This window comes from Thunnus albacares, chromosome 4, assembly GCF_914725855.1.
Source record: "Thunnus albacares chromosome 4, fThuAlb1.1, whole genome shotgun sequence".
In the NCBI taxonomy this organism is placed as follows: domain Eukaryota; kingdom Metazoa; phylum Chordata; class Actinopteri; order Scombriformes; family Scombridae; genus Thunnus; species Thunnus albacares.
The window spans coordinates 5,423,421-5,442,036 of record NC_058109.1 but is presented as its reverse complement, the minus strand read 5'-3'; the positions used below and the strand labels follow the sequence as shown (position 1 = coordinate 5,442,036).

The 18,616-nt window shown below is 38.5% G+C and overlaps 1 protein-coding gene across 1 annotated transcript in view; it reads right to left on the bottom strand.

Annotated features, from left to right (window-relative positions):
- Positions 1-18,616, bottom strand: part of ptprt (protein tyrosine phosphatase receptor type T) — a 280,227-nt gene that overhangs the window by 85,392 nt on the left and 176,219 nt on the right. The window contains exon 17 of the mRNA XM_044348580.1: positions 9,254-9,283. Coding sequence (XP_044204515.1) covers positions 9,254-9,283 — 30 coding nt within the window. The remainder of the gene's footprint in view (positions 1-9,253; positions 9,284-18,616) is intronic.

The window sequence follows — 18,616 nt, the reverse complement described above, 5'->3', positions numbered from 1 at the left end:
AGTATTGTTGCACCATAAAATACGCTTATTTTTTAACAGCGATTTATAATGGTTTTGGAAAAGCCAGAGTGCATTACTATGGCCGCTAAATGGTGTAAACGTAACTATAGGTCATTTTTGCCAGCCTGAATTTTAGACCTATACTATCGTTTTTTTATGAGGATGTGTTGCAAAGTGCATTGAGTAAAATCCAAATATCATTACAAAATTTCAAGGCACACTGTATCATTGCTTTGCAAAAACTATTTTGACATCTTCAGTTGTGCACCTGCTTTCTTCTTTGTAACCATCAGATCAAGGTACTTCCTCTATTGTGTCATGTGTCATTAAAAACAACTTTAAAGACCTGAATAAAAATAACAGAACAGTGAGTATGGCATTGGTTGTGTTGAAACCAAATATTTTTCTGGCTTCTTGGTTTGGGATCAAGTTGCCCATGTTCATAAATATTGACTGAGACCTCGCAGATCAAGGGAATAACATGAATCCTTTTCTATCAAGCATTTTCCTTTTATTTTTGACCTGTATTTTCCCACTGAAGCTAACAGAAATACATCTTGATCCACTTGTAATCCAGCAGATTGCAAAGTATGATGTAAACTTGAATAACATTATGCCCTAAAAGCTTTGGGTTCATGTGGGGTTACAGTGAAATCCAAAGAGAGCCAGTAAGCACAGTAACTTTCTTTGCTTTTAAAACAGCTCTAAATAGTTGTTCTCTGATTATAATGGTCACCCACTACACCAAAGTCTAACTGCAGCTCACTATAGTTAATATCCTGCCTGAGGAGCAATTTAAACATTTAACATACTGTATATTTAAACAGCAGGTTGTTTCAAATCTATTGGAGGACTGAAAGGAAGCAAGAGGGCAGGCAATGAAGCTTCCAGAACATATAATTTTAAATGTAACCAGTGAATATTAATATATATAATAATAATTTCCATAGACCATCAGGACCAAATTTCCACTGAGGCTTTTTTAGGTGACTTGACCAGTTACTAACTTCCTTTAATGAGTACCAAAACTACCTGACACAAAGTCAACAGATAAGTGAAGACATGTGGCTGAAATTAACAGCAAATTGCAAGTCAAAGCACTGAGTGGGCATTTAATTTCACTTTAATTTCAAAACCGAAACACAATTTGTTGCAGATTGATCCTTGACTGGCTGGCCAGAATGCTGCATTGCAAGACAGAGACAAGACAAAGGACATGGGTCTATTTTCTAGCCGCTGGTATTATTGAATTTTGACTGAGGCTCAATGATGAATAACTCATTGAAAGGTGATTTGTGATGCATTTCTATTGCAAATGTCACATAAGGACAGAGTTACCATCTCATGGTAACTCTTGAGCCATAACAACAGGTTTGTCATCCATATCTACAATCTGCTGCATGCCATACAGCACAAATGCATTCTGAATAACTATTTATTTTATATTGAATTTATGCATGTGAAGGTATGTAAACCGTACTGTGTAGGCAATAATGTAATGTTATCATTCATGTACCTTATCTGCCGTTATGTATGTAATACAGTACTTGTTTAACTCTGTATGTTACAGATTGTTCTCTATGTTAAGTTTAGCTTATCTACAGTAAGCCATTCATAACTTTTCTCATTTGTCTGTAAACCAAAGCCGCCCCCCCCCCCCCCCCACACACACACACACATACACAGGTGTTTTCAGTTACTCCGGCTGATTAGACCTTTGCTCAGGTTGAAGGTGGGTGGAGTTATGCTGGCAATTAGTTATGTTAATAACAGTTGTCCCGTCCAACAGGTGCAAAAGTAACAGGATCTGAGATCAGGTCTGATCAGTCAACATAAGGGAAAACACCTGTGTGGATGAGCTACAGGTGTGTAGGGGCTTTGAAGCTCAACTCTACTAAATAAACATCTCAAAAAGGTGTTGTAGTTGTATTCACAGTTGAGGTTGAAGATAAGCTCTGATTTCACTGGTTTTTATTTTTAGGTTTGCTTATTTCTCAGTCGGCACTTGCACTTTATTCACTTCTCAGAAAACGATGTGCCTTTTTCAAAAGTCTTAAGCAGCAAAAACACTACACTGTACTGCCCACAAGCTGTCAGAACAGAGTGACCCATTAACCAACTTTCTCACAGTGTGTACAAGCGGTTTGTTCGCACCAGCGCCTGCTGTGCTTTACAAATGAACGACAGAGACCATTTCTGATATATGGATCAGTAACGCATAATTTTTTTAAGAGCAAATTTATCTCCAGTTGAGTCATTTAAAAAATCATCTCACTCCGCAAAAAGATAAAGTCAACAAAAAACCTCCCCCAGAATCCACCAACACATTCTTCAACTTATCTAAAGTGTCTGACATCTAGTCACGAATGGCATACAGTGGGCCGTGTTTGTGTTTGTGTGTTTGTGTGTGTGTGTAATGCAGAGAAGTGTATTTGTGTACTTGTTTCTGTGAGCAAACACTTGATCTTCTTGGAGGCTTTGTGAGTACTGCATGTGCTGGGCGTTCTGTGCTTTCACGTGTGTGTGTGTGTGTGAGTGTACACGTGTCTGTTGTATTTGGCTGTGTTTGTGCACACTGGCCAGTGAGTGGGCGTGTTTCTCGGTGACCTATCACGAAGCCGCCTAATACGCCTGTTTATGTGTCTCTGAAAAACTGATCCTTCCTGCACAGTCATTTCAAAAGCCAAATTAGAGGAATGCAAATATTATTTTCCTTTTAGAGCGTTAACCATATCTTCCCTATAATGACTAATCAAGTTGTCTTTGTGCCCTTTCATGAACTTCTTATGGGATGAGTCATGATAGAGAAAAGCAAAATGAATATCTACTTTAGCTCTTAAGCTAAAAAAAAAATGAAGCTCACTGATAAATATTATTGAAGTTTCTGGTTACATGACTTAAGAGAAAGTTCACATCTGTACTTTTGAACTATAAACACACACAAAAGATCATTATTTTCCATTGTACAGGTTTTATAATAGTAAAATGGTTAGAATAGTAAAAAAACGAACTGATCTAATCTGTTTAAACAGTTCTTTATCTAGATTTTATGCCACCACACACCAGAAACTTATGTTTTCTGCTGCCAGTGGACGCTGATCTCTCAGTGTACAGTGAACAGGGGGTCTCTTGCAGTGTTAACACCTCAGAGAATGCACCAATTTGTGAAAAAAAAACAAAACTAATGAGGCCTAAACACACAAATGATAATTGTAACTGTTCTCGCTTTAAGGTGAATCTCAGAAAAGATGTAAAAAAACAAAGAAACGCCTGGACTGGCAACATTTACGTTTTATTCATTCAATGTTTTACACATTTCTACATTAAACTGTGGCAACTACAGTATAGTGGTTTGACGTAAGCAACTATAAGTCTTGCTTTAAGTTAGAGAATGGTGATCTTCATAGTTAAAAAAGGGAACATTCATTGTTGGTTTGAGATTCTGTCTCCTGCATCAAAGTTAAACTCACATCATCCACCCCAACCCTCTAATCTTTAGCTTTTATTTCACTACATAAATAGGAACACTACTTGCTGCAGCGGCATTTAACATTAGCGTCATATGTAAATCATGTGCTGCATCCAATATGAACAGAATTCCTACGGAGACATGACTGGCACACATATTGGTGTGTTCAAGCATGTGTTTGTGTGGTACCTGTACGTGCATGTGCTTCTGTTTGTCACAGTAGTGTAATATGAGGGCATATAATAATCTGCACTTGCTGTGCACATTTTTATCTACAATCTTTGTGTGTCTGTGTTTGTGAATGTGCTTGTGCATGTGTCTGTGTGTTTGTGTGTGTGTACAATTGCATTTGTAAAGCCCTCTATGGGTCAGAAAGCAATAAGCGAGAGGTCAGATGTGGAGGCAACATCTCTTTTCATCTCTATCGTTTCACTGGCGATAACGTGCGCGTGTGACTGAAAGATATATGCAGAGATATGAAATTAAAGCTGTATCATTGTATATTAGAGTATATGAGTGTGCGTGTGTGTGTGTGGGATCAGATGATGATGAGCCGTACTTTCCCTCGGATACTTAAGCGATTCAGCCGAGAGACGAAGTAATGAAAAAAAAAACAGAGAAGAGAAAGCAGGGAAATAAATGAAACAGTTTAAGAATAAACAAGAAAATGAAGGGACAAAAAAGGAAGCGGGGGAATAAGAGAGGAAGAGAGAAAGAAAAGTGCAAGACAGAAAAAGGAGGAAGGGCCTGGCAATGGAGACGGAGCCTCAAAACCTCCTGTGTGTGTGTGATTGGAGCTTAGAGTGGCCTATTCCTGGCTATCTGACGGCACGTTGACAGAAAGTGGGCAGGAGGCGAGGAGGAGGAGGAGGAGGAGGAGGAGGTGAGCAAAGAAAAGGAAAGCCAAATGGAAAAGATGAAGGGATGGAGATGAGGGCTACAGAGAAATGGGTGAGAGGAGAGAACGGAGGGAAGAAACAGGCTAAAAGCGGAGACAATACAAAGACGTGGGTATCGGAGAAAAAAAGCAACAGACTGAAACTTGAGAGTTGTGAGAGGAGAAGAGCCCTTTCATTCTCCTCTCCCTCCCTCCCTTCTCCACACCTCTACCTATCACACATTCATTCCGTTAATGGACTCGTTTAAATGACAAATTCCTTGCATATTGTAAGTGGCAATGAGCACGACATAATCCTTCTTTAATGAATGTCACAGCGGCAGTTCATTAAGCACTAAGGTTACCCCGCTGGGTGCCGACCGCGGCGAGAATCACGCACTACTTTGTGCCCCCGGCGATGTTAATTGCAGTTCGTTTGATGTGTCGATAATGAGCGATGCGTGGATGCGCGGTGGATCCGTTGTGGTTTTTTTTTTTTTTAGGGTGGGGGCTGAGCTGAGCGCTCCCCCTTGATGGGTTTGAGAGGAGGCGTTATTACTGAGAGACACAAGAATGAGATGAAATGAAGCGAGGCGAAGCGGCAGTACTTTCAGTGAACTCGAGCAAAAAAAAAAGAAGAAACTGCTTTTTAATTGTTGCTCATTTGATATATTAGGTGTCATGAGCACTTGAAGGGTTCATTTTCCAAATGCTGGATATCCATTTAGTTAAAACGAATTACTTAAGTTCATCATTCAAATTCTTTAAAATGTGCATGATGCCGTTTTCTGAATTTATGTGCTTTCATTCAAGTTTCACATTAAGCTACCTCCCTTTAAAAAGTATCATAATGTGTTTTAAATGTGTGCGACTGAATATTTAAGTTGGAGTTCTTTTAATTTGTCAATATTTGATGAAGGTCATCATTTAATGTTGCCTAAAAACTCAAAAGTTCTCTGTTTACCCCTTTGAAATCCATCTAATTTTCCTGTTTTTACAAGCTCATGACATAGTCATTACATATCTTAGTTGGACATGTCATATATTGTGCTTTTCAGGATAAGTTAGACCGCTAGGGAACGGCATCATATTTCATGGAAGTGGCACCGTTCATGGGCTAGAATGGTTTTTATGAAAAACAATGTAATGCTTTCCAAATAGATTTATAGACATTTATTTACCGAAATGCTGTCACTGCATGGTGAGTTGCTGGTTTCAGAATAATATAAATACAGCTCTCTTCTCTCCCCCTGTTAGAATATAAATAATGAATATAAATAATAGAAATACAGCTGTCCTCACTCCCCGTATGTATTTGGAATACAAAACATCCTACGAAAAAGCAATCCGGAGAGACTGTCCTACCAAGAAAAACAACAGAATTGTTCCGGGAAGTGTCCCAAAAGGCATAGGTTTTCATTCAAGTGGGAAAGACCTCTTGCGCCCATGCATAGTCATTATGACGGGACCGATGGAGAAATCAGATGAAGTTACTATAGAGCGTCAAAGTCTGTGCAGGAGGAAGACAAGGTGGAAAAAATATCATTTTATTACTGGAGACCACAGTTTGTTTACCTGTTTCCAACTGTGAGTCAACATAGATTATTTTTAAAAACATGACAAATCTCAGATGCAAATCTTAGCTCATGGATTTCGGTGCACCAATCAGGTGCTAACATAAGGGTTGAGTGATGACATAAGAACTTTGCATATCCGATCCTTTTAATCTTTTAACTATTAATGTTCCCAACAGCTGTATCAGTATTTCTAAGAAAGCCACATTGTGGACTTATTATTTTCCATTTTAAAGTAGACTGTTTCATTTACTGTTGTTTCTTTTGGTAGCAATAAATAAGTTTGTATTACCTTTTATCACATTGTCTACATTTGACAATTGCTATCATTAAACATCTGTAAAGAGTTCAATGGTCCAGTGTTTGCTATAATTGTGTCTAAATACTAAGTAATCTATTAAAAAATGAAAATATAATTCACTCAATTAATTAATTTGATGTTATGCAGTATTTCTATCAAGTCCAAGGATGCAGCCAGTGTCAACCAAGGACTAGTGTCATAGAATACATGTGTGCCAATAATTATCCAAACACATTTGTAGCTACAAATATCCACAATACAAGCTACAAACGACCATGTGACAACCATTTAAAGGTTTCCAACATTGTTGTTTTTGTTCTAGAAAGTGATGCATGCAGAGGGAATTGCATTTATTGCAGTACGAGTCTAGAAAGAGTCAACAGGGTAAACCTTACGGCATCCAATCAAACAAGGGGAAACGACATTTGTTTCACTTGTCAAGGGATTGACAGAACTCCTGTATTATGGCTAGAATGGCCTCAGTCAGTCGGTTGGCAGCTAGATAGCTCAAATATCCCGAAGCCATCCCTAGTCGCCGCTGCTGCAGTCAGACAGACAGTCAGTCACTCCAGGATGACAGCGGTAGCTCTAGAGGAGGCTGCAGGCAAAGCCCAAACAAACTTTCATCTGCGTATCACAGGATTTAGAGGCAGACCCAGCCAGGGAGGAAAAGATTGAGGGATACACAGAGAGGTGAAGAGAGAAATAGGGGTTGGAAATAGAGAGAGAGAGAGAGAGAGAGAGAGAGAGAGAGAGAGAGAGAGAGAGAGAGAGTACAAATACACACACACACACTGCAGGACTGCAGGAGTCTAACACATCTTTTAATCCCTCTCTCATCTAACAGTAAACATCCTTGGGCTATAGCTGCATGTGTGTATGTATATGTGTAAGTGTGTGTGTGTGTGCTTGTACACATATGCTCGTGTATCTGCTACTTTATGTCTAATTGTGTATGTGTGCTTTATTTTTCTATCAGACAGAACTCATTTATTATGATGCTGCTTGGCCAATACTAATATTTATATTTGAAAGGGGAACAAAATAAGAGTAAAAGCTGCAGTTTGATTCCAGCCGCAGACCTTTGTGGCATGTCATACCCCTCTTTCTTCTCATATTTCCTGTTTTAAACAACATTTGCCAAATGCCAAAAAACAACAAAAAAAACCCTCAAATTATATTAGTCAATATTCATTTTCTAATGCGAATCCATAGCATAAACATTTTTCATAAGTATCCTTGGAATCTATATAGAATCAGTGGAAAAATCTACTTCCCAATAATACTGCATCAGCCAATTACAGCCATGACAATATACTGGTCAGGGCTCTATGAGGGACTAATTTCTTTAAATATTACATGTACAGTAAATAAAGGATTGTGTGCATTTGGGTGTCCATGCATTTTACTGCTGTGTGTGTGTGTGTTATGCAAATGACTTTAAACATTGCTCATCTATATATACAGTGCAGTGTGGTACTTCGGTACATTATGTGGGGTATGTGTGTATTTGTGTATGTGTGCATGATTTGGACTATATAGATTATAGTGTTAGTGTGTATGTGTGATAGGCACATTGCTAGGAGAGTCAAAATGACACTGTGTATTAATTTTTCTCTGATGAAAACAAATGAAACACTACTGTACTGCACGCGTGAGGAAAAAAGCAGCAAAAACACAATGTGATGGCTGCCGTCTTCCTAATTGTGTACATTTCTACAGTGTGAAGAAGTAATTCCTGGATGGGTCAAACAGCCGCAGGGTGGCTGTTTCAAGAAGAAGTTTTGGCAATGCGATGACTGTTCCGCTCAGTTAGGACTGTGCTGCAGATTTAGAGGAAAATTTTTGAGATGCTTTGAAGACAGCTGGAGAAGCAGGGATTTTCAGAAAAATTCTCTGCAGGGATTTGTAAGGGAGCTCGGGGCAAATGAGTGTATGTGTTTGTGCAGGTATATATGCTGGTGTGTGTGTGTGTGTGTGTACATTTGGGATTGTGTGTGCCTCTACGTGCTTGTGCATGTATGAACAGACAGTTATAATAGCACCTCATTAGAATTGGCTAATAAGCAGGAAATGGCCACTTGGTGGAGAAGATAACAGTGAATTACATTGACCTTTTAGGGTGAGACACTTTAAGAGACGGACCGTGCAAACAATGCAGATGAAGTCCAACTGAAAATTTCCCTTCACCACCAAATTAAGGCTGTTCCAGCCAGCCAATATATTATATGCACTCACCGATAAGTGTTTTGCTAAAAGGTGAATATGTGATAATATACAGTGTCGCTCTTACATTACATGTTTCAAAGCACTATATTGAAAAAAGGCCAGCACAGGAAGTTTAAGTGACACTGTTTCCTTCCTTAAAAATACTGTTAGGAACTAATAATGTGAAGGAATTATTCAGGGAATATTCAGGGAATGTTGCGTCTAGTTAAGTCAAGTTTTGGCTGAATGGTGTCCATCAAAAAAAGACAAGTTTTAGCAAATAAATAGGTTTTTATAAGCCGCTGATAGTGTTTATGTTTCCGGTTTTACAGTACAGCGTGAGCCGTGTTGTACCGCTCGACTGTTATTGCATTTTGTTGGCAAGCTAAGTCGGCATTTGCATTCCTTTAGAGTCATGTTTTAGTGCCACCTGCCAAATGGCATATTGTGCCTGCGGGTTTGCTGTGTTTGTCTGCTAAGCATCAAGTCAAAGTTTGTCGTTGGCAAGTAATCCTGCAGACCTTTCAACATGCAGTGTAAATATCTAGCTGGCTGGTAAATCAAACAAACAGGAAAAAAAAAATGCGGACTCTGCTATGGTCAGATGGATGTTTTTTTTTTTTTTTCAGCATGTTGTCAGGATGTCTTTGGTTTTCAATATTTTTGAGATTCAAATGCTGTACTGTATGTCTTCCAGTTCAGGATGGGGTTAAATATGATACAAGTCAAAACAGGATGCAAGACAAAATTTTTTAACAAAAATCCAAAAAAGTAGTCAAATGGGCTGAGAAAGGAGTTATTCCTGATGTGAAATCTCTACTTACAGGTAATAAGAGTAGGAATAAGCATGTCTTCTGAAGCATGGTGAGGTGAGGCCGATGATGACAACAGAGCAAAACCCAGAAGAAGGACAAACACATTGGATTAGTTCATGGTTTGAATGAAAAAAATTATTTTTGACTCGTTGACATTTTAAACTTTTTTAAACATGTTTTGTTCTTCTTATCCACCTGTACAACCTGTCCATCTAACTGCTACGTCTGTTTTTTGTGTCCTCATAAAAACTTTGTCTCTCTGGATTTGTTTCATAATGCCTTCACAGACGATGAGTGGTTGCCTGTCAATCTGACAGTACATCTATCTAGTCGTCTGTCTGAAGGCTGTCTTTTCTCTACCGTCTGTCTATCTGATCTGGTCGATATGTTTGTCTGTATTTGGTCCACTTTATCTTTACAAGATTGGTCCTTTGGAGGTTTAACAGACCATCTTGGGAGGATTTTTACAGTCTTTTCAGACGATATTTAGCTGAAATACCCCGCTATAAATCAGCTGTGAAGTGGTCAGTAGTCAATCAAATTAATTAGAGGTAATAAGGAGCTCTATGGCTTGTGAAATGATCACTTCACTCACCCAAAAAATTGCCCTTTTCTTCATAGGAGATTGGCCAGTTTGTTAACTTCACCATTAAGAGATGAAAACATAGACATCAAATTCATGCATCATTCATTATCATGTTCCATGCTGATGCTTTAGCATACATTATGTTGAGTAATAGCAGGTAATAGTAGTATTATTTGTAACATTTAAAATGAGAAAAAAATATTTTTTAACAAGTATGGTTTGCAGATATTTAAATTTTGCAAAAATAATTTACCAAATATAGCTAAAGTAGCCATGTTTAGCGTTGGGAAAAGTCTGTATGTAGGATGAATATGTGGTTTCTTACCTGACGTAGGTCCAAAAACAACCACATTAATTATCGGGAAGTGTAAAGTACTCCATGGTGGTTGGAAAAGGGAAGGCTATGTCATATTTAACAGTACATATGCATCCTAAATTTGCTGTCAGATGTGTTTCTTCTGCACCAAATGTGGTCCCATAATAGTTATATTGTTTATTTTGCTTTAGAGCTGCTACAAGCTATCAGTTTTTAACTTTGGATATAGTGTTCATGGCCTACTACCCTTGATTAATGCAGAGTATGCTAAACTTATAGCATGGGGCACTAGAATCATTGATCTACCAGGGTTATGGATGTTTCACTGTCTATGGTCTCATCACTTCACAGATAACCAACAGGCCAGTCTCCCAAAACTCAATGTTCTCGTTTAAGCTTTAGGTGTTTTGCTATCATACAAAACTGATTAAGTCTGTGAGGAACAAAGCAAAAATAAAGAATAATTAAAAAAAAACAAAAAACGGTGCACATCGGATGCCTCCATCACCAACAGGCTGGTCAGTAGATAGATATGGAATGAGAAAAGAGCAAAAAGATAGAAGATGGAGGTTTGGCGGAGGGACAAATGGAAGCAGGGATGATTCTTTTAGTTTGATGATGAGTTGTTGTTGTTTTAAGGGTTTCAAGGCTGAGATAGTTTTGCACTGTATTGGATTGGAATGAAGGGATCATTCACAGGAATGCAGCACTTATTATTAGCATGATATTTTTAGATATTACGTACAGTACCAGTCAAAATGTTGGACACAACTTCCCGTCCCCTTGAATGAGAAAGCGTCTCCAAACTTTTGACTGTTAACTGTACAATTAAATATATTTATTCAAACGTCTGAAACTGAATAAGTTGCAAAACGGTAGAAAAAAAAAGAGAGAGAGAGATTTTGGAAGAAGTGTTTACCCAAAAGTTTCTGTCCTTCTGTCCTTTACCTGATAGCGCAGCCACAGATCTATACTTCTGCATTCCACTTGACCAATATCTCATTCATCCATATATATGTGTGTGTGTGTGTGCTTGTGTTTGTGTATCTGTGTGTGATACTGGACTCCCTGCGGTATCTCTGTAATGGTTTGTTGGCAACTTTCCCCCCCCCCCCCCCCCCCCGGCATGCACCCTTCATCTGGTGAGAGGCCAGAGATTAGGATCTCATAAAATCTGAGGACACTGCAACACACACACACACACACACACACACACACACACACACACACACACACATACACTCACACTCCACTGGACTGTGTTTCAGTACAAGGGGAAAGTCAAGTAGGACTGAGAAAGATCAATATTTCCGTTCTTTTTTACAGAAGAGCAGACCTCACACAAACAAATACTACCAGGCTGCATTCATCCATCTGTCTATCTATCTATCTATGAGTGAGAAAAAGGTAAAAAAAAGAGGAGTGAAACAAAGAAAAAAGGAAAATGAGATACAAAGCATATACTCACATACACACTGCTGCCTCATTTCAATAGTTTTCATACATACACATCTCTCGCACACATTCCCTCACTACACACTAAGTGAACACACCTGTATACGCTCACGTACATACACAACTCACACAGCATTCACACCTAACTAACTCAAAAACCTACCTACACACACACACACACACACTCTATCATACCCATAACCCTCTTTAAGGGCTCTGCTGACATTGTCCTTATGATATTAATAAAGTGCAGAGTGCTGAGAGCCAGGCTGTAAAAGCCACAGCCGTTAAAACTGGTCATAAATATTAATACGGTGTAGAAAAAACACGCCGCCAGGTTATGCATGGTACTATGTGTGTGTGTGTGTGTGTGTGTGTGATGTATTTGTCACTGTTTGAGAGATGAGAATGTGTTTTATTGTATATGTGTGCAGATATTTTGGGATAATTACAGGTGGGTTCTGCTAAAAGTGAAAAGTGATTAATTTATTGATTCATTGTTAGCCAGTGAGGGCTGTGGATATTTTTAGTGAAGAATGGATTTCATAGCCGCTCAAAGTGATGCAGACCAGAAAATGGCGTGCTATCTCTTACAGGATGCTGACAAAAAGAAATTAGAGTCTAGTGGGTGAGTAGTGGCTCCTTTGTCCTGCAGGAACTGCTCTCAGTGTCTAAAGCCCCACACCGACGTCTTGTTTCACTAGAAACTACATCTTTTTAACCAAAAAAAGAAGAAAAAAAACTTGCATGTTTGAGAACAGTCCTCCCAAGAAAAACATCACAATGGGTCATATTGTCAGTCACCCAAAAATGACCACATTTCCAACCACGAGTCAAGACAGCTTTTTACAAACTGTAACTACAATCGCATCCCAACCATAACCCTTTGGTTACTATTGTAGCCATGACAACAAAGGTTGCCTAACTTTCAGGAAGTAGCAATTTTAACCCAAACCATGATCCTTCCCTAAACCTAACCAAGTACTTTTTGTGCCTAAATCTAACCAGGTCTTAACCACAGCGTTGTCACATCATCATTTTTTTTAAGAGTGATTTGTAACAGTTTTGAGAAGCACAGACAAATGAAGATGTCCTAAAAAGTACTGCTGATAGGGGCGCAAGATTAGAAAATGCTCCTATGCGTCATTTTTGTTGCATTTCACCTGTAAAAATCTTTGGAAACACACTGAAAATTGGGCGTTTAGATCATCTATTTATATAGCAACACATGAAACTATGAAAATGATCAGATTATATATATATTATATACCTGATATACTGAGCCAATGTATAATATTGATATTAGGGATGTGCAGAGAGCCCAGTATTTGTATTTGTATCTGTATTTGTTGAGACAGTTCAATTATTTGTATTTGTATTCGAAAGTGGAAAGAGGCTTAAAAATCCTGTTTTTGTTTTTATTACGCCTCTAGTTTTAGAAAATTAAAGTGCTAGAATAAGTGTTGACATGTTTTTTTTTTAATATCCTGAAAACAAATAATTTAAAAAATATTTGTATGAAACAAATATTCGTATAAAACCCACTATTTGTGCTTTGCCGAATAATGTATTTGTATTCGGGCACACCCCTAACTGATATATCTGTCTCAGTACAATAACATTCTTAAGAATTGTACAACTTTAATAAGATAAAACACGGCTGAATGTGACTCATGAAGCCATAGCGACCGTTACACATTCCTGCAGAAGATTGTTTCATGGATTTATGCTACATGCATACAGGTTCATAAAAAAAACCTCTGTATTCATATAACAGCTGGAGTGTTTTTCTAGCTCTGTATGGGTGGTGTTTATACATAAACACACATACACACTCCTGATACGATGGCTGCAGCTTATCTTGGCTTTGTATAAATGGTTTCTGCTGCAAACATACACAACCCCTTTCTACACTGTACTTCATCATCATCATCATCATCATCATCATCATCATCATCATCATTGTGGGCTTATATGAATACTATCAGCTGGAAAAAAATACACAAATATTTCAATGTAGGTATGATGTATAGCTTATCATGGCTCTCTGCTGGTTGTATCGCCCTCCACCTCGTCACACACGCATTCATATTTCAACAACGATATGATGGCTATAGTTTATCATACCTATATATATATATGAATAGTGTGTCATGTTACAATACTTTTCTTTTCCCTAAAGGCTGAGTTGGATGAAAAATATCTCACCTATTGCATGAAAACACCCTCTCTCTCTCTCTCTCTCTCTCTCTCTCTCTCACACACACACACACACATGCATCCATGCCTACAATCTGTCATCTACATACTGACATACTGTATACCTGCAGACTGGCATGTGTATACAGTCACATATGTACAAAAACATGAACATAAGGCCTTTTACTGACACTGTTTATATCTGCGTTCTGTCGGTGTTTCTTATTAGCACCTCATTACAGCCAAGTCAATAGACATCATGGGTGGAGCACAAATATGGGGATTTGAACACACACACACACACACACACACACACACACACACACTAGCTAACACCAGCAGAGCAGCCAGCTGAGGGTGGCAGGACGGGGAAATCCGCCTTCTCCTCCATCTGTAAATATTGTCATTGTGTCCTTTAGCAAGGCACACAGCCAACAGGCAGTATTATAAGTATGTTAGTCAAACTTTTTCATGTGTGTAACTCTGTGAAAGTAAAACTGGGTGTCGGCAGGAAAGAAATTTCATAAATAAGGGTTACAATTAAAGAAAAAACACCCTTAGAGTGATACATTTTCATTTCTATTTATAACCTAGCCAATTAAAGTGCTCTGTGACAAGACGGATGTCAACATGCCATATGCATATGAACACACTGGAACACACGCAGACACCCTCTCAGATGAATGCTGGAGGAAATTAATTATGAATCTATAAATAAATGTCAAAACAAATTAGAAAGTCCGTGGCGAGAAGATAGTCCAGACACAGAGTTTGTGTTCAATATTTCTCATCTGTTTAGTTATTATTACATCACCGCAGTCAGGCTAGTAACTCCATATAGTGCAGGTCATTTTCTGAATAGTGATTGACCTGATTTGTATTTATCAAGCTGGATAGTTTTGACAACTAAAAGACAATGTGGAAGTGCACACATGGCAAAAGAGGAGCATGTTTATCTTTTATTATTGCCTTTATGCTTGCACATCACTTTGTGCAAGCAAAGAGCTTCTAACACAATGCTCACACAGGCTGCTTAGCAAAAGCAGCATGTTAGCGGAGCAGCAGCAGTAGCAGCGGGTTAGTTCCTCGTCTGTGTCTATGCAGGATGTGTTTAGGTACAGTACAGTAGAGATCACCTGCATGTTTGGCAGCACTCAAATCCCAATACATAATCACTGTATGCACGTAAAACTGGAAGAAAATAGACGAAATGTAAAAATTTGAGTCGTGGTTATGTGCATGTAAAGCGAGTGAAATGCTAGCTGTTGAGCAGTCTGTGTATTAAATAAAATAAAAGTGTATTTGTTCTGTCAGACGAGTGTGAGATGGACCAGTTTGGAAGCACGCTTAATGTTTTTGGTCATTCCTTTTGGTTATGACAAGATTTTGTTCACAAACATCTCTGCAGAGGATCTGAGGATGCAACACTTTTAGAAACTGCTTTATAATCATTAGCAACATCACATCAGTGTTAGCACAGTATCTGTAAACAAATCCACAAATTCATAGTTTATTGTGTCTATAGCCAGTTGTTTGAACAGGGAAACTTATCTGTTGTAAATGCCCACCAGATTCTGAAGAGCTACTACAGTATTACTGTAGCTGTGAAACACAGGCAGTTTCACAAAGCAGTAAAATGATTAATGCACATTTTAAGATGTTTTCAGCTTAATTTTTTACTTCCAAATAATTATATTTTGGCTAAACTGTGGATTTGTTTACAACCTGTCTGACAGCTTGAGTCGCTTGCTCTTATAGTCTGCATTGTGCAGCTGTGTCTAGCAGTGTATTTCCAGGTCTCGGTAATTAAATTGGAGATTAAAATGTTATCATAACCAACAGGAATGAAGGCCGGCTATGCTTCTAAAAAAACAGAATAGTCTCCGAAGCATTCCTGTTTCAACTACCAGTTTACATGTGAGACCATGCAGTATGTGAGAATTTGTGCATCTGTGTGTGTGTGTGTGTGCGTGTGTGTGTGTGTGTGTGTGTAAATGGCTGGCCATCACCCATTATAACAGTGCTGTAAGTGGACCATCAAACATTTATCTCAGCAAGCAGCAGAGTCCATTATTCAACCATGTGTCACATCTGCAGAATGGGGGTCAAGTCCAGCTCTGTGGGGGAGTGAGTGAGTTTGTGTCTGTGTTAACATCACCAAATTATCTGTGAATAAGTATAAGTTTAGCATCTGTCACCATGGAAGCACTCAGGACTCTCTGTAATGTTGCATGTGTGTATGTATTGTATGTCCCCCAATTTGGAGTCTCAGTCCATTGCAGGCACACACACACACACACACACACACACATACATACACACACACACACACACACACACACCGACTTTAGACCACTTGGCCTTGTAAGAGCCTGTCATGTGCAATGGATCCAGCCTGAGTCCATTCCCTGGGCTGACATCAGTTACTAATCGCCTCAATTCTCCTGTCATAGACTGAACCCCTGAGGGTGCAGTATATTGTCTGAAAAAGAGGACGTGTCCTTTTACTGTCTCGGTGCGGGAGGTTCATTGTTTATTTCCTGACTTTAGGACTGGCTCGAGTGGACCGGGAGTCATTTGAAATCTCCTGATAGAGAGATTCCTGTAATTTCCAAATGAATCAACCGTCTCAGAGGTGCGTAGTGTATTCTCAAAACTCCTTCCTCCTAGTGGGGGATTATTGGTCACAAAAACACTCAAAAATCAAATTATGGTACCTATCTTTTGTGTACAACACCGACAATCCTCCTCTCAGCATTATTTTGTCACCTCTTATCTTGCAGTTAGATCATTTTGAAAACAGCGAGAATCAGAAACTGCACCTCTGAGCTTTTCACATAAAATCTTGGTAGTTAAAAGAAGTAAAACAACTTTGGACAAGTACTGCAACAACTTTGGTTATAGCTAAAACTTTGGGTTTCAGATCTAAAACCTCAGTTTTTGACCATAGAAGACTTTTGGGAAAGTGAGAATCGAAGGTTAATGTACAATTACCTCCACGCCCTTAAACACACTAGTTCAATATCACACAGTTGTCAGTTTCTAGCTGTCTTTCATCTCTAATTAATGTTAGGATGGAGGAATATAGTCCTTCTTTATATGTGACATTGTGCTCTATTCGGGGCATTTGGTGTGACAAGACTGTTCGATTCAAATTATCACTTCAGTATCACCTTCAAAATTTCTGTCACATCATTTCAGCAGAATGAATGATGATACTCTAACAACTTTCAAAATTACCAAATGCAACATTTGAGTGCAAAAGGATTTTTTTTTTTTCTGTAAAACTTGTGATGTCTAAATTACAAATGTAAGTTGAGCCTTTCATAGAAATAAGCGTTCAAGCACAGAGGTGAATGTAGCTTTAACTGCAGGCTGGGGTTTAATTAGAAGGAAACTGACTCTAAAGCGATAGCTACCATGACAGGCACAGAGAGGATTGTCTTTGAGCCCAGAACAGTGTGGGTGGAGATATTTGTGAAGCGTCACATTTCATTTCGGCGAGATATATTACCACATATCTCCCTCTTAATCTCCCACCTCTGTTTTATTTGTCAGAGCCAAACACATCATTTCTAACCTACAAAGTTGCACTAATTATTTAACATTTTTTTCTAATATTGGAGGCGGCTGGCTGGCTGGCTCAGTTCTCGCTTCTGAAAATTCCTCCGTGATTGTTTGCCTTAACGGTGAGATGTAATCAATTATGCCAACCTGCTCCTACTAAAACAAGCAGCAGAAAACTGAAACACTAAATCGTTTTGCTTCTTTGTCTGAATTTCTAGCTTTCCGTTTCCAATTGGGAAGTTCACTGCAGGTGTTTATATATTTTTGCAAGTAACATACAGTACATGTAATTACTGACAATGCATCAAAAAGCAAATGACTGGGAAAGTATCAGACAGACGGTGGAAACATATCTCACCATAGAGGGGTAGCATTCTGATGCAATGAGAATCATCAGAGGTGATGGAATCATGATATTTGTTTTAAACGTGCATTTGTTACAAAAAAGAAAAAATAAAGAAATAAGTCAAATGATGTGTGCAATAATGACATAAATGCACAGATGACTTGAAATAAATGACCGTATCGACTGAGGAGGGTTTACCAAAAGCATCTCCTATTAGTTAACTTGTTTTGCAATTAACTAATCATCTCATACACAGATGTAGCCATTTTAAAAGAAGTCCCATTTACAACTGAATACTTTGCTCAACTTGTTTCCATCGAGGGAAACAAAGAAGACACACTAATGATGTAACGCAGGCAAGATGCAAGTGCATAAATGAGGACTTCTATAATGGCTTGCACCGGATTCTTAAAGGAATAGAAATACCTAAATTTCAACCACTTAGTGACACAGAACTGGCTGTTAAACGGCAGCGAGAGGAGTTTAAATTTCATACAGTGTTAAAACAGCCGGGAGAAAGTTACACATGTGTGCCACAAAGATTAAAACATTTTTGAGTTTCACGCTCTTCAAGAAAAAGGATGTGTTGCTCCCAAAAACATCTTTGAGCGTCGCTTAGGTTAGCACATTCTGTAGCTCGTCTCAACAGTTTTAAGATTAGTAAATATGCATGTGCATGTGCATGCTGTCAGCTTATTATTATTATTGTTAAAAGTTAAGGCAAGATGTGTTCTTAAACCTATCTGCTCTTTGAAAAGTTTATTCCCATGCCGTCAAAGCACAGCACAAACTTTGGTCCATGAGTGCACAGTCTATATATTGTAGCTAATTAATCAGTTTTTTCCAGAAACTCTTCAATCAGATCCATTTTGGAAAAAAACACATCCATTTTCCAGGTCATGA